Source organism: Ovis canadensis, chromosome 8 (genome assembly GCF_042477335.2).
Source record: "Ovis canadensis isolate MfBH-ARS-UI-01 breed Bighorn chromosome 8, ARS-UI_OviCan_v2, whole genome shotgun sequence".
Taxonomy (NCBI): Eukaryota; Metazoa; Chordata; class Mammalia; order Artiodactyla; family Bovidae; genus Ovis; species Ovis canadensis.
In genome coordinates, this window is record NC_091252.1 from 101,200,778 (window position 1) to 101,223,615 (window position 22,838).

At 52.8% G+C, this 22,838-nt stretch overlaps 1 protein-coding gene across 1 annotated transcript; it reads left to right on the forward strand.

Annotated features, from left to right (window-relative positions):
• The first annotated feature begins 1,278 nt into the window (after positions 1-1,278).
• Positions 1,279-20,976, forward strand: TCP10L (t-complex 10 like). The gene is made up of 11 exons (XM_069599329.1): positions 1,279-1,672; positions 1,800-1,935; positions 3,893-4,108; positions 5,882-5,995; positions 7,146-7,304; positions 8,553-8,661; positions 10,157-10,260; positions 12,439-12,540; positions 16,089-16,170; positions 19,347-19,464; positions 20,595-20,976. Exons 2-11 carry the CDS (start codon positions 1,801-1,803, stop codon positions 20,782-20,784), a joined length of 1,329 nt encoding a protein of 442 aa, XP_069455430.1. The 5' UTR covers positions 1,279-1,672; position 1,800; the 3' UTR covers positions 20,785-20,976.
• Positions 20,977-22,838: the final 1,862 nt, after the last annotated feature.

Consider the following 22,838-nt stretch of genomic DNA (forward strand, 5'->3'; position numbering starts at 1 on the left):
AGCACTCTTTGGCATTGCTCTTCTTTAGGATTGGAATGAAAACTGGCCTTTGCCCGTCCTGTGGCCACTGCTGAGTTTTCCAAGTTTGCTGGCGCATTGAGCACAGCGCTTGCCCAGCACCGTATTTTAGGTTTGGAAACAGCTCAGCTGGAGTTCTATCACCTCCACTAGCTTTGTTTGTAGTGATGCTTCCTGAGGCCACTTGGCTTCACTTTCCAGGAGGTTTAACTTTAGGCGAGTGACCGCACCATCGTGGCCATCATGATTATCCAGGTCATTCTGACCTTTTTTGTAAAGTTCTTCTGTGTATTCTTGCCATCTCTTCTTAATATCTTCTGCTTCTGTTAGGTCCTTGTGGTTTCTGTCCTTTATTGTGCCCATCTTTGCCTGAAATGTTCCCTTGAAATCTCCAGTTTTCTTGAAGAGATCGCTCATCTTTCCCATTCTGTTGTTTTCCTGTATTTCTTCACATTATGCCCTTGAGAAGTCTTTCTTATCTCTCCTTGTTGTTCTCTGGAGAGCGGGGTTTATCATTCCCTTCCTCATTTGCCTTTCACTTCTCTTTTTTCTCAGCTATCTGTAAGGCCTCCTCAGACAACCGCTTGCCTTCTTGCATTTCTTTTTCTTTGGGATGGTTTTGCTCACCCCCTCCTGTACAGTGTTACAAATCTCTTTCCATAGTTCTCCAGACACTCTATCAGATCTAATCCCTTGAATCTATTTGTCACCTCCAGTGTATAATCAAAAGGGATTTGATTTAGGTCAGACCTGAGTGGTTTTCCCTACTGTCTTCAGCTTGAGTCTGAATTTTGTAATAAGGAGCTCATGATCTGAGTCACAGTCAGCCCCTGGTCTTGTTTCCTCTGACTGTATAGAGCTTCTCCATCTTTGGCTGCAAGAATATAATCAGTCTGATTTGGGTTTTGACTGCCCGGTAATGTGAATAGTCGTCTCTCTCGTTGTTGGAAGAACATGTTTGCTATGACCGGCGTGCTCGCTTGACGAAACTCAGCCTCTGCCCTGCTTCATTCTGTACTCAAGGCCACACTCGCCCGTCACTCTGAGTCAGCCTTAATCCTCATTTTGATCAAGGCCCGGGTTTCCTTGAGCAGAAAGGAAGGACCATCGGCCGAGAGCGGTTTCGGAGGATGCCCCGTGTTTGCGGGAACTTGCTTTCTCGGGTCTGGCTCTGTTTTCCGCGGCTGTGAGGTGCTGCGGTGGACGCGCCTCCCCTCCAGCCCGGCTCCTCCTCGTGTCTGCACGCAGCCTGGCCGGGAGCCGCAGGAGTCTCCACAGCCGGAAGCCCGCAGCCTGAAGGCTGGAAACCTGCCCACCCGGCCCCGCCTGAGGCGCCGGGGGCAGGGCCAACATTCCCGCTCCTGGGTGGCGTCCCTGGTCCCCGGTGGCCCAGACTCGGCCCACTGGTGCTAGAGAAGCCGCCCCTTCAGCTTGGTGGGCAGAGGGTCCACTCCAGCAGTCTGGGCAGTGCTGCGCGCAGAGCGGGGGCCTCAGCCTCCCACGGAGAACCCCCTGAGCACAGCCGCGGTTGCAGGGGTCCCGTCTGCACAGCCCGATGGTCTGTGAGTCACAGCGTCTGCGCTCCACCACCAAGGAGCGCCGGCGTGTGGCCGCTCGGTCCTCCGTGGGAGCTTGGCAGACAGCGCCATGGCCGGTCCGTGAGTCAGCTTTGTAGGCATCACACTGGCCGAGCTGGGCTGTCGTGAGGGGGGGGTCCCATGAGGCAGTCGGGGGCGGCCTGCACTCCCTCCCCGCCCACCGACCTTTTGCTCCCTCCTCAGAATGCTGAGGGCTCACCTGGGGGCCGAGGAGCCGGCGGAGACGGAGCCCGGCTGCCCAGAAGATGGCGGGGCCGGGCCCAAGCCCGAGACAGCAGCTGGGTACTCCCCAGAGGATGGCGGGGCTGAGGCCATGATGGTGAGCGGGGTGCAGGCCTGGAGGATGCAGGCCTGGGGTTGCAGGCCTGGGGATGAAGGTCCAGGGGGTGAAGGTCCAGGGGGTGCAGGCCTGGGGTTGCAGGCCTGGGGATGAAGGTCCAGGGGGTGCAGGCCTGGGGGTGCAAGCCTGGGAGAGTTCAGGGCTGGAGAATGCAGGCTTAGGGGCAGTGCAGCCCTGGGGGTTAATATCTAGGGGGTTCAGGCCTGAGGGGTGCAGGCCTGGACGATGCAGACCTGGGGGGTGGAGGCCTGGGGGGTGGAGACCTGGGGGGTGGAGGCCTGGGGGGTGCAGGCCTGGGGGGTGCAGGCCTGGGGGTACAGGCCTGGGGGAGTGCAGGGCTGGAGAATGCAGGCTTAGGGGCAGTGCAGCCCTGGGGGTTAAGGTCCAGGGGGTTCAGGCCTGGGGGATGCAGGCCTGAGTGGCGCAGGCCTGGGTTTCTCAGTTCCTGGTGTTGACCCACTCTTGCCAGTCCTTGCCCGACTGTGTCCTGGGCACCCAGCTCTGGAATGCCTGCCCCTGCTCCCCGCCCTCTCTTCATGACCCGCAGGTTCTATGCGGGAAAGTAACCGGGGTCTGGAGGACAGGGAACCACGCCCAAGCTTCTGGGGCCTCGTCAGCCCACCCCTCTGCCCAGAAGCTCTGCGGCATCAGACTTCACGAACTTGTTTGTTTTTAGAATAATTCCTACAGATGAGGAAAAGAAGAATGTGAATTTACTTCACTATGGAAATGCATTGACTTTCCCACTGTTTCTAGAAGAAAATGAGAGAATAATATAATTACTAATTTTCTCTCCAATTGTGTTTTTTTCCTTTTAATAGTTAATTTGCAAATGTGATGTTAATTACTTTTTGGAGGTAATCTCTATAAAAGGAAAATATCTTCCTCAAGTTCTAGAGTTTTTTTAACTTATTTTTCTGTCCTCTAAGTCTCTCTACTAAACTGTTTCTAAGGTAGGCAAATTAATACCTTTTTTTCTGAAAACAGCTTTTATTCTGATATACAAAGAACATTTCCTTTGTTATGCCCAACAGCTTATATTTCTTTCATAAAAAGATGATTTCCACCCACTTTTTAAAAAGCATATTTATTTCTTTACTTATCTATTATTTTTGGCTGTGCTGGGTCTTCCTTGCTGTGCATGGCTTTCTCTAGCTGTGAGGAGCAGGGTCTACTGTTGGCTGCGGTCCTCACCGTGGCGGCTTCCCTCGCTGCAGAGCGCAGGTCCTAGGGTGCTCAGCCTTCAGTGCCTGTGGCTCACGGGCTCCAGGGCCCTGGGTCAGTAGGTGTGGTGCGTGGCCTTAGTTGCCCTCTGGCATGTAGGACCAGGGATCGATCCTGGACCAGGGATTGATCCAGCATCCGCTGCACTGCAAGGTGGATTCATAACCACCAGACCACCAGGGAAGCCCCTTGTATTTCTAATTTTGAAGTCTGTTTTGTACTTTAATGTGGAGAGCTGGACATAATTGAGTGAAGAAGTGCAAAGCAACAAGTAACATCTATTCCCCATTTTTCATTCTCCACACTGAGTGTGCTACGCATAGGTTTCCCCTCTCAAAGCAATGGCCTGAGGTCGCTTTGTATCATCATTTTAGAGGAGCAGAAGCTGAGGCCCAGAGAGGTTGAGTGGCTTACCTGAGGTCACACAGCAAGGAAGGGGGGCAGCCAAGGTCACAGTCTGGGTCTGAATCCCTTCGGCGCTCACACTCTTCAGTCCAGGCTGTCCTGACCCTTTAGGATAAGATGAGGGGGGAAGAAGCGAGAGCCCTCTCAGCCTCCTTCTGCCCAGTAGTGTTTAGCAGGAAGGATAAGCCTCCTGAGCTGGTTGTGTCACCTGTACGTGACTTGGTGGAGACGGACGGAGGTCTCCTGGCTGCCTCTGGCCCAGCGGCTGTGGGGTCCTGACAGCGGTCCTTGTTCTCTCCTGTTGCAGCAGCTGCAGCAGGAGGTCTCGGGGCTCCGAGAGGAGTTCAGGAGGCAGGAGGCCCGCTGGGCAGCCACCCACCGTGAGCTCCGGGCCCAGATGGACGCGCTGGTGAAGCAGAACCTGGAGCTGCGGGCCGGGCTAAGGGCCTCGGAGCGGCGCCGCCTGGAGGCCAAGCGGAGCTCAGCGGGCTCGGTGCACGTGAGAAGACGCTCAGATGCTCGGGTACCAGGGCCTCTGTTTGCTAGCCCAGAGCATCACCCACAGAGCTGCATGCTTGGCGTTGGGTGACTGTGGCACTTCCCGTGAAGGAGACAGGAGGGCTTGCCTCCTCTGGTCAACTCCACGCCCCATGAGCAACCAGTTACAGTCGGGAGTGGGCCAGGGCATTCACGGGGGCCCTGTGTGTCTGTCTGCAAAGACATCTACTAACACCAAGCAAAAGCACTTGGATGCTGCCCGGGTTTACGGGGGGCGATCTGTGCTTTCTGCCCCTATTGACCAGTGTCACGACCCCTGAGGTGGGTCCGTCTAACCCCAGGGTTAGTCATGTGGCTGGGGAGCCAGAGTCCAGACTCGGACCAGCTCGCTGACCCCAGAAGCAGCCTACGGGCCCCAGGGCTCTGTCCAAGCACTGGGGTCACTTAATGGAGAGATGGGAAAGAGCTCGCCCTGCTTCCCTGCACACAGCGCCCGCTTCCGCGCGTGGGTGGCCGTCCTGAGCATAGGCCGCAGAGATGGTGGGGTGGCTGGGAGTCTGTTGCTGGGTTGGCATGTTTCCTGATATGCATCTAAAGAACTGGGCCATTCGAGCTGTGTGTGCAGGAGTCAGCGAGAAACCACGTAAACACCCTCGAAATGTAACTGGGGGTTTCCTCCAGCAGATTAAGGGAAGCGCTAACACTTCTTGTCTACACTCACTGTGTGGGCTTCTGAGTCTGTAGTTCAAGGACTTGAAACTGAAAAATGAAAGCCACTCAGTTGTGTCCGACTCTGCGTGACCCCAGGGACTGTACAGTCCATTGGATTCTCCAGGCCAGAACACTGGAGTGGGTAGCCTTTCCCTCCTCCAGGGGATCTTCCCAACCCAGGAATTGAACCCAGGTCTCCGTCATTGCAGGTGGATTCTTTACCAGCTGAGCCCCCAGGGAAGCCCAAGGACTTGGGGTGTCTGTGATACGACGGATGGGCCTCCCTCTTCCTCTCTCTCTCTCGCTCATTTTGAGCTCCTGTGCTTGGCGGGCTTTCAAACATCCCTTAGCTCTGTGCACAGTCCCCGTCACAGGGTCACGGGGCTGCTTAGAGGGACCGGGCCTGCCCTGCAGAGCACACACCTGACCTGAAGGGAACAGACACACAAGTGAATTGCACACTTAGGTGCACACAGGCGTATCTGTGTGCAGACACGACTCAGGGGCAGAAGATCAGAAGGACAACGACCTCGAGGTCAGTGACCACCCATGAGCACGCTGGACCAGCTTCCCCCCAGCCCCCCGCCCCCCCCCCCCGCCCCTTCCCGCCCTCTGGGCTGAGTGGTGAGTAACTGGAATACTTCCTCCCACCTGAGGGATCCGGCCACTTGCTTCAGAGCTGGGAGGCTGTGGGTCTCCCAATTCAGATCTTAGATAAACTGTGAGTGATGCTAGAAACGGGGGCACGTTTTCTTCCTTCTTGAATCCTTTCTCAGCTGAAGACACACAGCGCAAGGAAACAGATCAGGTGTTGGTTTCGTTGCCTTGGGGATCTCGGGATATTTTCAGACAGTGAGCCACGACACAGAGCACCGCAAAGCACACAGGGCGCCTTGTCTGGGGCGCGGCATGTGTTCCTGAGAGCCGGCAACACCCTGAGGGAGGATCCCACCCCGGTCCCCCACCTGGCATCCCTGTTTCCCCTGTAGTTACTGTTGAATGGATTAAATGTGCACTTCTCTCAGTTACTGTACCTCAGGAGACGTGACCTCGCTTCCTGAATTTTCTGTGTGATAAATTGTCTTAGGTGTCAGAGTCTGCTTTTGGGAAAACGTCCCCTCTGCCAGCTGATACAGGGATAATGCCGAAGCACGCTGGCCGGAGTCACAGGGCAGCGCTCCCGGGACTGCCGTCAGGAAAGGTACTTCCGCCAGCTGACTCTGGGGTGTGTCGTCTGTGAAAGGATGCGAAGGCTGGGGACCCAGGCCCACGTGTCCCCGCCGCGTCCCAGGGGCACCCTGCTTCCCTGGAGGAAATCCCTCTTGGTAAAGGCAGGGGTTCCCCTCCCTTGCTGCAGGCTCCCTGGGGCCCCGAGGGCAGAGGGCCTGGCAGGAGCTGGGCACGTGCGGGAGAGCCGTACACCTGGGTCTGTGCTTCCCTTCTGCTAGCCCAGCCTCGGGCCGGGGCCCAGGTGACCACAGCTGCGACGCTGTCTGGATCGTCCTTGTGTGTACCTGCAGCCATCGCATCTCCTCGCGGCTCGTGCCCTGGCCTCTCTCCACGCACAGTCCACGCTGCTTTCTGGGGGCCTCCTGCGGGGTGTTATTTGATCCTGGCGGCATTTTCCTGGCTAAGGGCAGCCCCTCTTTAGTCCATCTTACTAGCAGCATATTTGCTACTTCAGCTCTGAGGTGTCTTCACACTTGGAGGCCAGCGTCTTGGGCTGAAAAGCCCCCGGACTGCTGGGGATGACCTCGTGTCCTACCCTCCTGCCCCAATACCTCTACTGAGCAGAAAACATTTTATTCCTTGAAGGAGGGTCTGGGATCTCCTAATCCAGGTGTTTATTAAAAGTAGGAAAGCTATCTTTTTCGGGTTGTTGGGGTGGGGAGTGTCCGAAGTTCCAGCGCTGTGTGGAGTCACTGGTTTGCTTTGGGATGAAGCTTTCTCTTCTGTTCTGTGTTGAACTGAATTAATTAGGAGCGTGCAACATAATTCCTTAATCAATGCACATGCAAGTGAATTGGTGTGCTCACACCTGAAAGTTATCAATTTTTGAATAATGCAAAGGGTAGAAAAAATTTATGTTGTATGTTTTAAAACTCAGTTTTGAGCAATTTGTTTTGCCGTGATAGCAAACCTCTTTTAGACAATCAATGCTAACTTTCCTCGACTCCATATGAACATGGGCTATCGCACGGGAGATGAGATACACCAAGAATTCTGCTTTGCAGCACGTGAAAACAGGGCTATAACAACCTAGCTTCTGCGATGGCCAAGATGAGGTATTTGCTGATATTTTTGGATAATGATTGTCATTAATGCAAAAGTACTCCCACGTTTGTTTTCAGCCAATAAGCAGAGAGACAGAGAAAACTGACTCGGGGAAAGTGATACCATGTGAAGACGGAGATAAAGCTCTTTCCAGAAGTCTTCAAGACGGACATGCAAAGCCTCCTGGGAGGGAACAAGCCTCTGAAGAAAAGCCAGCCCTGTCTGAGGATGGAAAGGTAACACTGGAGAGCAGCGCTAATTTGTACACTGAAAACCTAGATTTAGATGAAATTCCACTGTGTCTAAAAAGGAGACTCAATTTATCATTCTAAATAGTTTAAATTTATTAAGAATAATTATTTTTTCATGTATTAATGAATATTATCTGACTTTAATGCGAAAAAAGTAAATGAATGGAGTTGATTACCATTTTCTCTGTTGTGCTCTGTATATTCCTACACCTAGAAGCAGCCCCTTGAATAACTGACTCAAGGGACGTGAGTCTGAGTAAACTCCGGGAGTTGGTGATGGACAGGGAGGCCTGGCGGGCTGCAGTCCTTGGGGTCGCAAAGAGTCGGACACGACTGAGCTGAACTGACTGCATGGCAGACCTTGAGAAACATTGCGAATCAACTACACCTCGATAGAATACATTTTAAAAAAACAGCCCCTAGAAATAGAGCCATCACGTGACTCAGCACTCCCACTCCTGGGCACACAGCCACAGAAAGTCATAATTTGAAAGGGTACTCGCACCCCAGCGTTCATAGCAGCACTGTTTACAACAGCCGGGACACGGAAGCTAGCTAAGGGTCCGTCAACAGAGGAAGGAAAAAGCCGTGGCACGGATATACAACGGAGCGCAGCTCAGCCAGGGAACAAGTGAGGCAAGGCCACGTGCAGCAGCGTGGATGTAACCCGAGATTATCGTACTAAGCAAGACCAGACGCAGAAAGACGAGCACATGCGACGTCACTCACATGCAGAATCTAAAGCATGATGTGAATGAGCTTACCCTCCAGATGGAAATAGACCCACAGACCCAGAACACAAACCTATGTTTACCGAAGAGGAAGCGGGGCGCAGAGGGATAAACTAGGATTAACAGGCACACACTGCTGCAGATAAAACGGATACAAGGACCAGCTGTGCAGCCTAGGGAACTCTGCTCAATATTTTGTAATAACCTATAAGCGAAAAGAGGCTGGAAAAGAATATACATATTTAACTGAATCACTTTGCTGTGTGCCTGAAATTAACGCAACACTGCAAATCAACTCTGCTTCAAGAACAACAGCAGCAACAACAAAAATATGACCAAAACCAAAAATAAAGGTCCTTGCAGCGCTGGGCTCAGGGCTGCTGGCGGAGTCCTCGGGCGGTTTGAAAACTGACAGCGGAAGAGGTTTTCTGTGGTGTCATTTCTGGCCCCGAGGTGCGCAGCTGAGCGGGCCTGCGGGCTCTGTGCCCGTCCTTGCCCCTAGGTGCTCCAACAATCGCCCCGAAGTCTGCAGAAATGGAGCGGCAGGAGGTCCCCAGCGCCAGCTGCCCTTGCGGTCGCGCCCCAGGACCACCGAGCCCAGGCCAACCCGGGTGAGCCCCCTCGAGCCGGCTTTTCTCCCATGTTTGCTGTTTGCTCCCAGACGTTGGCTTTTACTATCCTGTTAGTGTTTATTATCCTGAAGGTCTTTCCTTGGCAAGCGCCTGTGGTTCTCAGCAGGTCGTCCACCCTGCTCTGACCCTCTTTCTCCAGTTCCTTTGGGTCTCCTTCTGCCAGTCTGCCCCGCACATCCCCTCTCCCCGCACACCCAGAGCTGGTCCTGGGGGCAGGCGGTCCACCACCCAGATGGGACCATCCCCTCCAGGGTCCTAGCAGCAGGACCAGAGAGCCCCGAGCTCCGGACATGTCAGGGAGGGAGCCCTTCCCAAGTCACTTCAGACCCACGTGCGGACCTGCCACCCTAAACCCTGCCTCACGCCAGCCGGGGCCCTGCAGGTTGGCACGTTTGTGCCGAGCATGAGCTGCGGGTGCCCGAGGCTCCCGTGAACTCAGTAGGATGATCAGGATCGCGTGGCTTCTGGAGACCTTGCCCTTAGCTGCCTGTCCCCCGTGCCAGTCCTCCTGGCAGGACCCCCGGCCTTGCCATCTCAGAGCCCACCCTCAGCCTGGGTGGACGCGGACTTGTCTGCCTGCCCGGCGGGCCCCCTCCCCTCCTCCCTGCCGGTCCTCTGGGTCCGCCCCGGGGTCTCCCCACAGCCCAGGCTGGCTCTTCATCCCCTCGAGGGTCAATGCCGGTGGCCCCTGGCCCCCGAGAGGACCCTGTGGGCCAGGCCCGACCCTGCTCCCCCAACCTCAGTTTACCTGCTGGAGCTTCCTGCTCCTGATATGCCGAGTGGGACAGCCCCCGCCCACCCAAGCCTCAACCTCCAGCCCTGTCTCCCCTGACGAGCGGTGCCTCCTTGGAGACATGCTCCCCAACTCCTGGGACTGAGGTGGCGCTCACCCCCAGACCCCTTCTGCCCAGCAGACCTGCCACCGTGGGGTCAGGTTTTCCTCTCCTCACACCCATCTGCCTGCTGGCTCATTCGCAGCTCCAAGGCAGAGAACAGGCCTTTGAATTCCATCACCCGAACCATCTTAGTACGTGAAAAAGGGTGAATATATTCTTTAAATGGGCTTCCCGGGTGGCGCTAGTGATAAAGAATCTGCCTGCCGGGGCAGGACAGGTAAGAGACATGGGTTCCATCCCTGGGTCGAGAAGATCCCCTGGAGGAGGAGATGATAACCCACTCCAGTATTCTTGCCTGGAGGATCCCATGGACAGAGGAGCCTGGTGGGCAGCAGTCCATGGGGCTCGCAGAGCCGGACACGACTGAAGTGACTTAGCAGGCGTATTCTTTAAATAGCTCACGTTTCCCGCGTGATCAATTGACCCTGTGTCTGTATAACTGACCCTCTGTTTGCATATTGATCTCGTGAAGGAAACAGAATGTGTTCATGTCTGTTTACGTGGGACTTGGAAACTAGATAATGTGGTTTCAAGACGTGTGTGCACTGTTCTCTCAGCCTCACATGCTTGCTCTGCAGACACACGCTCCTCGCCCTCCGGGAGCGATGCAGGCAGGCTCCCTGCCTGGGTACCAATGGATGAGACCACGTGTTCCTCCCTGAGCATCTCCGAGGAGCTGCAGGTGGGTGTGTTGAGGGGGTGCAGCCCCCAGCACTGAGAGGGATGCCCCCTCTGTCTTCATGGGGAGAACAGAAAACCATGGTGATTCCAAATACCGCTCCCCTTACCTGCTGAGGGGCTGCAGCCTTGCCTACATGTCGAAACATTTTTCCTTGCTTTCACTTGGAGGCATTTAGCACGTTGTCAAAATAAGAGTGATACTTTTCCATCACTTGAGTTCTCAAATTGAAGTTTTATAACAGTTTTACTTATAATTTTTAACCAAAACTATTAATAGTAAAATCAAAGGCAAATATAGCATAATTACCTCTAACTGCTAGCTAGCAATCTGCTTATTATACACTGTATTTAAAACAAGAATCAGTAGCATTATTCAGTTCAGTCGCTCAGTAGTGTTCAACTCTTTGTGACCCCATGGACTACAGCATGCCAGGCCTCCCTGTCCATCACCAACTCCCAGAGTTTACTCAAACTCATGTCCATTGAGTCGGTGATGCCATCCAACCATCTCATCCTCTGTCCCCTTCTCCTCCCGCCTTCAATCTTTCCCAGATCAGGGTCTTTTCCGGTGAGTCAGTTCTTCACATCAGGTGGCCATAGTATTGGAGTTTCAGCTTTAGCATCAGTCCTTCCAATTAATATTCAGGATTGATTTTCTTTAGGATGGACTGGTTGGATCTCCTTGCAGTCCAAGGGACTCTCAAGAGTCTTCTCCAACACCACAGTTCAAAAGCATCAATTATTTTGCATTCAGCTTTCTTTATAGTCCGATTCTACATCCATACATGACCACTGGAAAAACCATAGCTTTGACTAGATGGACTTTTGTTGGTAAAGTAATATATCTGCTTTTTAATATGCTGTCTAGGTTGGTCATAACTTTTCTTCCAAGGATCAGGCGTCTTTTAATTTCATGGCTGCAGTCACCATCTGCAGTGATTTTGGAGCCCAGAAAATAAAGTCAGCTACTGTTTCCCCACCTATTTGCCATGAAGTGATGAGACCGGATGCCACGATCTTAGTTTTTTGAATATGGAGCTTTAAGCCAACTTTTTCACTCTCCTCTTTCACTTTCATCAAGAGGCTTTTTAGTTCCTCTTCACTTTCTGCCATAAGGGTGGTGTCATCTGCGTATCTGAGGTTATTGATATTTCTCCCAGCAATCTTGATTCCAGCTTGTGCTTCATCCAGCCAGGCATTTCTCATGATGTACTCTGCATATGAGTTAAGTAAGCAGGGTGACAATATACAGCCTTGACGTACTCCTTTCCCGGTTTGGAACCAGTCTGTTGGTCCATGTCCAGTTCTAACTGTTGCTTCTTGACCTGCATACAGATTTCTCAGGAGGCAGGTCAGGTGGTCTGGTAATCCCATCTCTTTAAGAATTTATAATTTTCTTCATGGAAGGAAATTTGGGCTTGAACGTATTTATGGGGTAAAAGTTGTTGTTGTTTAGTCTCTATGTCGTGTCTGACTCTTTGTGACCCTCTGGACTCTAGCCCCCCAGGCTCCTCTCCATGGGATTCTCCAGGCAAGAATACTGGAGTGGGTTGCCATTTCCTCCTCCAGGGGAATCTTCCCGATCCAGGGATCGAACCCACGCCTCCCGTATTGCAGGCAGATTCTTTACCATCTGAGCCACCTGGGGAGCGCAGCAACAGCAATATGGTGTAGAAGTAGGGAGCTGTGAGAGATAACTTCCCTTCCCTTCTCCCAAGAACAGCCCACATTCTGTTCTGCCCTTTCTGACGTCATAAGTAAGGCGCTAAGAGTTGACATTTTCCTCTGGCTTTTACTTGACTTTGGACCCTCACTCATGGGCTCACCTCAATGCCTCAGAAGGAACCCCGCCAGCTCTGCGTGGGGCGACGATGGGGGGCGACAATGGGGGGCGACGATTGGGGCTGATGACGGTGGGCAACGATGGTGGGGCAACGATGGGGGGCGACGATCGGGGCCGATGATGGGGGGCCACGTCTTGATCAGGAGGTTTCCCTTACCTGCTGTGCTGCCACTCGGCCATCCTGGCCCAGATCAGATGAACAGGGACGCTGGGGATGTGCGCCTTCACAGAAGCCCAGAACATGGCCCTGGATGGGCCACGGGGCTGGCCCAGTGAGGTGCGGTGGCAGGCGTCCTAACCACGGTCTCCTCAGACAATGTGATGCTCTTTCCACAGGGTCTTCCTGTAGAACCAGAGTTGCCCCCAAATGCGTCCCAGCATGAGGACACCAAGATAAGACAGGAGGAGGAGGGGGAGGTCCAGCACCCCAAGGACGAGGTACGTTGTGGTGGTGCCGTCCGTCTTCCCGGACCCAGCTCCCGTGCTGACAGTCTGCTTCCAGTAAACAGGGCCGCGCACCTCCCAGAGCAAGGCAGGCTCGCACGCAATTTGCTCGTATTTGCCTGGAGCGCCTCCTTGCTCCACACTTCAGCCCTTGCAAAGAGTCTCAGCCCCTGAAGGTCACGTCCATGGAGAGGGCGGGGGTGGGCGTTGTTGGGGGGCAGGGCTCCCAGGAAGCGGGTGGAATAGTGTGGCCACAGCTGCAGCCCCAGACACCACCCCACGATGTTCTAACTGGGACGTGACGGAGAGCCCGCAAGACACCAGACTGGTGTGTACAGCTACACGTTGGTCTTAAAAAAATCAGACCCCCCCGGTTATTAGGAAAGTGTCTGTTCATCGTCACCCTCTTCCTTGGGGGCTCAAGGATGAAGCTAGAAAGTGGGCAGGTGCCAGGCTTCCACTGTGGGGGGCTCTTCTGCCTACTGGGTGCTCTTGGGCTGGTGAGATGCTCAAGTCAATGGGAAACTCGGGATTCCACACCAGAGAGGGAGTAGCCGCCAGCCCTGTCCTGGCCGTGAGTTCTCAGTCATTCAGGGACTGGTCAGCCCTCTAAGCCTCATCCATGAGCTTCACTGGATGGATGGTGATGAGAGCGAGTGACACAGGGCATGGCCTGTGCTCCTGCTCAGTAGTAAACACCTAACAGAAGTGCCTTAATTATAGAATTAGCATTAGTACTGCAGCAGACTTAGGCAGAGAGCCAGGGACTCAGTCCTAGTATAAGCTGGAGGTCAAAGGGAAGGAGATGGTTTCTCTCTTCTTCAGTTGAATGGCTTTTGCACTGTCTGGTAGGAGAAGGAGCTGGTCTCCCCATAGCTGGGTGCTAGCTGCTGGGCACTGGGTGCTGGTCTCTAGGTACTAGGCACTGGGTGTTGAGTGCCAGGTGCTTGGTGCTGGACTTTGGGTGCTGGGCACTGGATGCTGGGTCCTAGATGCTCAGTGCTGGTCTTTCGGTGCTGGGTGCTGGATGAAGCAGGAAGCCCGGGCCTTGGAGCCACAGGGGCCTGGGACAGAATCACTCTCAGTGACCATGATCGTGAACATGGGAAATGAACTGATCTCCTGAGCCCTCAGTTTCCACAGCTGAAAATCAGGGCACACGTGTTTAACAGATCAGCATTCTCAACTGGCCCCCAGAAGCATTTACAATGCTGGGGGTCACTCTTGGCTATCATGACTGGAGTGGTGGGGGGCTCTTGGCATCCAGAGGGTGGAGGCCACGGGCACGGTCAGTGTCCTACAGCACATATAGGGTGCCCCCTCCATTCCTACACACACAACAAAGGACGATCTGGCCCAAGCTGTCAGCTGTGCCCAGGCCGGGAGAATCCGCTGCAGGTTATTACCCAGACTAAGGTCACAGCAGGCCGGTGCCGCGTGGTGCATGTCGAGCACTCAGGCACCGACAGCTGAGAACTCTGGGTATGACCGGTAGAGGCACGGGACGTGTTTGGAGGGAGCAGGGGTCACGTTGACCAAGGCTCATGGGACGAACGGATGTCTGGGTTGTGTTAAGTTATCGTATTTGGGGGAAGAGATTCAGCAGAATCTGGAGTTTTTACAGGAACTTCTCCAGAAAGGCGATTGTCCAGATAATTTGGGATCTAACTTGGCTCTGAGAGTGGTAACCTGATAACTGTCTTCTAGCACCGAAACATCACCAGACTGTGTTTGACACATTTCTTAAGCCGCCTTTAAATATGCAACTTGACTTTTTTTTTTTTTTAACCAGGCTTAGGGATTAAGAGGTAGCGCTAGGGCCCTGGGAGTCCTGAAGGGCTGCAGAGCTCATCTCTGCTGTTTCCCTCTTGTTTTACTGGTTTTAATTAGAGAGGTCAGCTGATGGCTCTGTGTTTTCACTCCAGCTAAAGCCTCTGCCCCTTTCTGAGGGTGAATGTTGGAGTGCTGAACTATTTCACTGCCATACGAGCTCTCAGTGACCTGAGCTAACCCACACGTACTTTTTTGTTGTTGTTGTTGCAAACTAATGCAAATAGGAGAGTCTGGAAGAACCTGTTTGGAAGGTGGCCTCCCATTATGTCACAGCTATGTGGTGTTGATCTTGTAACCTACCCAGCCCTTCACACTTTGAACCCCGGAGTTTCCCTGAGGTTGGGGCAACAGATAGTTGTTTCTTAGCCAGACTCAGGATGGTGTGGAAACGCAGAGACCAAGGATGGGTGCAGATGCTCGGTGTAGATGGTGAAGACAAGCTGCTGGGCAGGACAGGACCCGGGTGTCCTGGGAGGGAGATGCTGGACAAATAAGCCTTCTTTCTGCTTCCACTCACTTTGGGACAGACGATCCATGTGAGAAGACTCACTTCAAAACAAGAAAGCACTGCGCTTGAACCTCGGGAGCACAGTTTTCCAAATAATTCAACTTTACTTAAAGAGTTCTCTCCACGTGTTCATTCTCTCAGCCTCTATTCCTGACGAGCAAAGACGCTCAGGATGGCCGGCACCAACTGACTGGGCCAGACCCTCAGAGCTCGGAGTAGACTGAGATTTCTTCCTCCCAAGTTCTCACTTTGAAAACAAATCCATCCATTAAACAGATTTTTGTATCTGTAGCCTTCCTTTCTTTAACCCACCCTCCCTGCTGCATGGTCCAGGCTCACCCAGCTTAGCCCAGGGACCCCCCAACAGCAAGCATCTCCCCCTCCTCTCTTGCACTTTCCCACCTGGTCCTTCTCCACTTGATTGAAAATCAAAGGAGTCATCATAACTCAGAAACTCACAATCACGGGACCTGTTAAAAAGGCAGATGTGTGGACAGATGACCATAGACGAGCTTGTGGGTTATCCGGAACTGGGCGGTGAGGCTCTCGGTGGCAGGGATCACAGCTCACACTCACTGCGCTCGTCATGAAATAGGGGGGTCTAGATAGCTACAGATCCCCCCAAGGGTGCTTAGCTTGGCAGGTTCCAGGTTCCAGAGCCCATCTGGGTGAAAGGCTGAGGGCTACCTCTCGGCCAGTGATCCCCCGGACTAACCAGGCATCCTAGTTGCCTCCATTTTGGGGGCTTTGATGTCCCGCTCCTCTTCCAAAGCCCTACTTTCCTTACCACACACAGCTCAGGCCTCACCCTGCAGGAAGCGCTCTACTAGATTCACAGATTAAGCCCAGGCTCAGAGTGACCCCCCCAGAGAAAGCAATGGCACCCCACTCCAGTACACTTGCCTGGAAAATTCCATGGACGGAGGAGCCTGGTAGGCTGCAGTCCCTGGGATTGCTAAGAGTCGGACATGACTGAGTGACTTCCCTTTCAATTTTCACTTTCCACTTTCATGCATTGGAGAAGGAAATGGCAACCCACTCCAGTGTTCTTGCCTGAAGAATCCCAGGGACAGGGGAGCCTGGTGGGCTGCCGTCTATGGGGTTGCACAGAGTCGGACATGACTGAAGTGACTTAGCAGCAGCAGCAGCAGAGTGACCCCCGGACAGCATCCCAACACAGGTGTGTTTCTGGTGTTTGCAGACACACTCTGCCGGGGCTGGGAGAGCAGGCGCGGCACATCGCCGCCCTCTGGAAGCTGGGCGTGTTCCCAACAAGCAGTCAGGTGAGTGATGCCACGAGCACCTCTGGGGAGAGGTGCTGGCCATGGGCAGGAGGTGCGCAGGGCGCTGCCTGGGGAAAGGTTAACTCTACCAGCTGTGGGCACTTTTAAAGCAAATTCTCCATGGCAGACGTCGGCCAGGTGACTCAGCAATTAACTCACTTAAAAGCCCTTTTCATACTGTTCCTGGGGTTCTCAAGGCAAGAATGCTGAAGTGGTTTGCCATTCCCTTCTCCAGTGGGCCACGCTTTGTCAGAACTCTCCTCCATGACCTGTCCATCTTTGGGTGGCCCTACATGGCATGGCTCATACTTTTATTGTGTTAGACAAGGCTGTGGTCCATGTGATCAGTTTGATTAGTTTTCTGTGATTGTGGTTTTCATTATGTCTCCCCTCTGATGGATAAGCATCAGAGCTTGTGGAAGCTTCCCCATGGAAGGGACTGGCTGTGGGGCGAACTGGGTCTTGCTCTGGTGGGTAAGGCCATGCTCAATAAATCTTTAATCCAATTTTCTGCTGATGGGTGGGGCTGTGTTCCCTCCCTGTAGTTTGGCCTGAGGTGGGGTAGTGGCATTGTGGACTCAGTGGACATGAATTTTAGGAAGCTCCGGGAGGGAGATGATAAAGGACAGGGAAGCCTGGTGTGCTGCAGTCCATGGGGTCACATAGAGTGGGACATGACTGAGCAATTGAACAACCAACATCAGCATTACAGCCAGAAGTTTGAGAATTTTGCCTCTGGAGCGGATTTTTGAGAGAGTGCACAGATTGTACCCCCAAGGTCTTTCTTGCCGCCTGTAGCTACTGAGGCTCTGTGTGAAATGGGCATTTCCACCTTCTTGAGTTGCTACTCTTGCTGTTGAAACTAACAAAGTCCTGATCCTGCTCTGAGCTTTGTGGATTTCCAAAAGATTGTCCCTCGATGGCTTTACTGCAGCCGTTTAGCCTCCACCCCATTATGGGTCTGCCTGTCTCCAGAGCCGTCATAGAAGGAAGGTCAGACTTGAGGTCACCATCTCGACTTCTTTGCACAAAGTGTCACTTCCTAATCTGGGACCGATTTGAAAATAGATCCCCCTCTGGGTTGGACACTTCCCATGTGCCATCACTTAATATCCTTCCTGACCACTGTACCTGGTTTCACAGCTGTCCTGAGAGAGGGTGGAATTATAACATGCTCTCTGAGATCACCGGGACCGTAGGTCCAGTTTGTGAATACCCACCAGTGTCTGCCTTGAAGGACCAGGGTCCCTGATGAATGAGCCAGTGACAGTTTACCTGTTTAATTCAAGAGGTTCATTGATTTGCCTTTATACTTTCCAACCAAAGAGTTGTTTCCTATTTGTCAAGTGTTTCAAATCCTGTTGTTCCTCACACATAATTGGAGGTGGGTTAGTACTGCCCTCGGCTTTTCAAAACAAAGATGTTGAAATGATACCAAACCAAGGCGTCCTTCCCTCACTGAGACAGGGAGTCCATCTCTCTGAGTTTGTAGCCCACAGAACCAAAGCCACCCTCAGTATAGGCTCGCTGGCTATCATGCAAACCACCCCATGCGCTCCCTTCTCTAGTTCTCTCAATTTTAGGTGGTCACTGTCGTTCTCTCTGGGAAATATGGCTAATCAGCCCAGAAGGGGGTGGCAAGGACAGCTGGTTATGGGTATTGACTAGGGGCAGAGAACCTCGTGTTCTGTTGAGGGTAGTAAAACAGAGGATCCTGGTGGGACAAAATATTTCTATTGGGTGTGTGTGATCCTGGACATGAATCTCAGTCTGAGACTTTTCCCTCTATTTTAACTTTGCTGATTTAATTTTCTTTATAGGAGGGCCTCCCTGGTAGCTCAGTGGTAAAGAATCTGCCTGCAATGCAGGAGACCTGGGTTCGATTCCTGGGTCAGAAAGATCCCCCTGGAGAAGGAAATGGCAATCCACTCCAGTATTCTTGCCTGGAGAATCCCATGGACCGAGGAGCCTGGCTGGCTACAGTCCATGGGGTCATAAGAGTCGGACACGACTTAGCATCTAAACCACCACCACCATAGGGGTATGACTCCTTTCTTCGGTTTGACTCCTATTTAAATGTACTGATTCTATGTGAGCTTGAGAGGAACGTGAACTCTGTTGGGCACTGCATTCTGTATTTATCCATTAGAGCAAACTCTTTAACTGTTACTCAGCCCCCCTTTTATTTGTTTGCCCTAAATTTAAAAGCACGTATTTATTTTAATGTAAGCGTCCTATATGCTCCTTACTCAGATTCACCAAGTTTTAAGCTGTTGCCACATCTGCTGTATCATTCTCTGTGTGCATATATGTATACATGCAAACACACACATCCATTGTTTCTATTTTCTGTTCCTCTTGGGGATAAGCTGCATATATTAAGATCAATGCCCCTCTGACCCTGAAGACTTCTGTTCCTATGACCAGTCCTGTGGGGTCAGGGCTCACCCTGCTCCAGCATGACGTCATCTTGACTAATTGCATGTGCTAGGAAGGCCCTGTTCTGAGGTGCTGGGGCCAGGACATCAATACAGGAACTCTGGGTGGGGGACAGGTCAAGCCGTAACATGCCCCTTGGATTTCTTTTCATTTATTCTGCTTGGAATAAGCTGGACCTCCTAGATCTGTGGAGTCGCATTTTTGCATCCAGTCTGGGAAATTCAGTCACTATCTTTGATCATATCTGCATTCCTCCTCGTTCTTGCCTTCTTCTTCTGGAATTCCAGTCCGAGGCTTTCCCATATCTTCTCTCTCCCCTCGAACATTCACCGTCTGGCATGACCCCTCAAGTTCACAGGAAACACTGACAGTGAACTCTACCATACCGAGGGTCCAAGGCCCTCAAAGGTCCATTTGCTGTGGGGTGAGTGATGACGGTCTTGAAAGGCAGGATTTAGGGAGCCAGAGAGCATATGGAAGGAAAGAAAAATCTTAATTAGGACATAATTTGAGTGAAGTTGGGAGAATAGAAATTATGTATTTTAATGAGACCAGGGAGATGGGCCTGCCTGGAGCAAGACATTCAAATATCAATAAAATATGAGAGAGCAGGATACAAGAACATCTTGCATACTAGCCCTCTTGGAGCGGCTCACTGTAAAATATGTTTGTACAGCTAAATAATGCAACAAATATTCCAGCTATGAAGATCTGTTGAATTAACCTGTATTCTTCAGAAAAAGTCTGCCCTGGCCGCTCAAAGGAAATCGTGTTTCCAGATGGGACGGTGCAGCGTCTGAGTGATGGACGCGAGGAGACTGTATTCCCAGATGGGACCATTGTGAGTGTGGAAAGGTTGGTACCAGGACAGGTGGTGTCGGTCTGAAGTCTCCGGAATTTGTGGTTTGTGCAGTTGTCAATTCTCTGGATTAATCTAAGTTTTGTAAAAGTTGCAGTATTTGTATAAGTATAGCAGAAAACTTCGTTGACCCTCGAGGTTTGGTCTTATAACCTTGATCTGATTGATCATAGCTAAGATGGATCTAAACACTCATTTTTTTAAAAATATTTTTTTAATTGGAGCATAGTTGCTTTACAACACTGTGTAGGCTTCTGCCATGCTTCGAGGTGAATCAGCCATAGCTGTGCTATGCCCCCGCTCTTGAAGCTCCCTCCCACCTCCCACTCCATAGACACTCATTTTCAGGTGTTTCCTCCACTGACATTGGTCGTGACTGGACTGCAGCCATGAAAACAACCCCGGCATTCGGGCTGTGCCCACCGAGGCCGAGTGTGCAGCAGCCCAGCCGGCAGCAGCACTCACGGGGCAGCTGTCCAGGACGCCCGGGGAGGTGCCGTCCCGACCGGGGAGCAGGGAGACCGGCACCCCCGCCCCGGGCCGCCCTCAGACCCCCGAGCGCCCCCGCCCCACAGCGCAGGGGCCCGGCAGCGGCGGGCTGCTGCCTCCGCGGCTCCCTCTCCTGTCACGGAAGCCCCAGGTGTCGGCACCACGGCCGGAATCGCTGTGCCCAAGCGACTCCACACCAGGTCCCCGCCGCTCCCGTGTGACGCCGCCTCAGGCCCCCGCTCCCCGGGTGATCCCGCCTCAGGTCCTCCCCGGGAGATCCCGCCTCAGATCCTCCCCGGGTGATCCCGCCTCAGGGCCCCTCTCCCCGGGTGGAGCCCTGCGGCCTCTCCTTCCTCCCGCAGAGCTACCTTCCGGTGCCCAGCATGCAACTCTGCCCGAACAGGCCCGTGACCCCGGCCTCTCTCCTGAGCTCTCCCCAGGCCGCCATTAGCCCTGCTCAGCTCCTGTCTATAGCCTGACTCTGCAGGTGCCTGCGCTGCTCCCACCCTGGCAGGATCTGTACCCCTGTCTACCAAGATCTGGGGGTGAGGTGTGCAGACTTGGGTGGTCACATCCCTTGGCCCCACTGGTCCCCACGGGAGGTGCTGGCCACTGACAAGCTTGTTCTCTCCACCAGGAATGGTGACAAGACCATCGTGCTCAGCAACGGCCAGCGGGAGATCCACACGGCCCAGTTCAAGAGGAGGGAGTACCCCGACGGCTCCACCAAGACCGTGTATCATGATGGCCACCAGGAGACCAAGGACGCCTCCGGGAGGGTCAAGGTTAGGGATGAGGCTGGAAGCATCATCCTGGACAGGAAGTAGCTTCTCCTTCAAAACTAGCCTTACCCGTGACCTTCCAGTATCACCTTGACCTTCCAACCTTACCTGTGAACTTCCAACATTACTGTGACCTTCCAACCTTACCGGTGAACTTCCAACATTGCTTGTTGGAACTTGTTCCAACTTATGTGTAACCTTCCAAGTACATTATTTACTAAAAAAAGAAACAACTAATATTTGTGGCCCTAAATGATGAAAAATTATGTAAAACTTGAGGACTATCCAAGTCATCCAGAAATTATAAAGGAAGAGACAGCTTGATCCCGGGCTCCTGGTTCGGAAAGGTGGCTGCATCAACACTAGTCCAGCCAGAGAACAGGAAGCTCGCAGACAATGACTCCAGGGCCCCGGCCAGACCCCTTCCTCTCTGCCCACCACAAGAACCAGCTCTACATGTGACGGGCAGCCTTCCCTGGGCCCTGGGCGCCTCTGCCTCTGCCTGCAACTGGCCCCTGGTCCTCTCCTCCTGAATTACACCAGCTTAGCCTGACCATCCCGAACATTTTCCTCAGGGCACCAGTTCACGCCACTACAGGAGCGCCCACGGGGAGCCCGACCCAGGGTCTGAGTGACCTGGCCTCATGCCCACCGCTGCGTGGGTGGTAAGCCACCTCCTGAAACTCTGCATTTTAAAATCTCACAATCAAGGCAACGAGAGTTGCCCCTTTTATTGTTTTGTAGGCAGCCTAGAAAATAAGACACAAACTGGCATTTAACTGATTTTTATACTAAAATAGAGAGTCCCAAAATACAAGAAAGGAATAATTTCCCGAAAAATCTTATGAGATGTTTGTAAGTGCCCATGTCTTCATGCGACAGAAGTGAAGTATAATGTTAGTGCCTGGGATCATTTCAGTCCTAAAGTCTATGGTGCACACCCCACAGTAGCCTCAGTGGTTGGGTGAGGCTTTTTGAAGTAACTCAAGAGTAATGTGTGGTCTTGGCTTTGATTTGAAAATCAAAGCATTCTATTGCAATCACACTGGATGGGGCCTTTTCCACCCAAGAGGCAGATACCACGAGGTGAGGTCATTTGTCAGATGTAACAGACCAAACCAACCCACTGCTAAAAAGCCGAAAATAGAAAAAGTGAAAGTGTTAGCTGTTCAGCATTATCCTACTATTTGTGGCCCCACGGACTGGCCCACCAGGCTCCTCTGTCCATGGGATTCTCCAGGCAAGAGTACTGAAGTGAGTTGCTTTTCCCAGGGGATCTTCCCAACCCAGGGATTGAACCCAAGTCTCCTGCACTGCAGGCAGGTTCTTTACCTTCTGACCACCATCAGGGAAAAGCCAGAAATGGATTCACTCATTGCTTTGACTATTTTGAGTTGGCTTATCCTGGAAATTTCCATTAAAGCAAACAAAACAAAACACTGCTCTACCGAGTTAAAGGACTTCTAGCTGTTTGTGGAGATCAGGGGAAGAAGGCAGCATACAATTTTGTGGATAGACTGTGTTCAAACACCAGATAATCTGCTGAACGGGCAGAATGCTTCCCAACAGCCACGCACATGAGATCATGGGTCAGAATAAGACAGGTCGCCCAGAAGGCCTGTGTGTGCTGTGCGTTCTGGTATGCTGCATATCAGAACAAGCTTATAAAGCCATTTCCTTCTGATTCCCAAAATCTAGACCGTACTTTTAAATCTGGGCTTCCCTAGTGGCTCAGTGTCTGCCTGTCGAGGCAGGAGACTCGGGTTCCATTCCTGGGGCGGGAAGATCCCCTGGAGAAGGGAATGACTACCCACTCCAGTATTCTTGCCTGGAGAATTCCATGCACAGAGGAGTCCGGTGGGTCACAGAGTTGCAGAGTCGGACATGACTGAAGCGACTTAGCATGCATGCATGCATAGATCCATATACCTGCAGCAGTCTGCAGCAAGCTGAGTTGGCTGGAAGGGCATCGACAGCCTCACAGCATGGGGTTGACGGGCATGTGGGGAAACCAGGAGGAGCCAGCCACGGGCTCCAGAGGGGGGCTTGAAGGAGGAGCCAGGTTTCCCCACCCAGGGACAGTCCCCTCCCTTGGGACC

Bases quoted from the DNA above. Each gene is read 5' to 3' on its own strand.
- TCP10L (XM_069599329.1), top strand. From the start codon at position 1,801: ATGCTGAGGGCTCACCTGGGGGCCGAGGAGCCGGCGGAGACGGAGCCC. The intron at 1,936-3,892 runs GTGAGCGGGGTG...CTCCTGTTGCAG, and splicing joins GCGGGGCTGAGGCCATGATG to CAGCTGCAGCAGGAGGTCTC. The intron at 10,261-12,438 runs GTGGGTGTGTTG...CTCTTTCCACAG, and splicing joins GCATCTCCGAGGAGCTGCAG to GGTCTTCCTGTAGAACCAGA.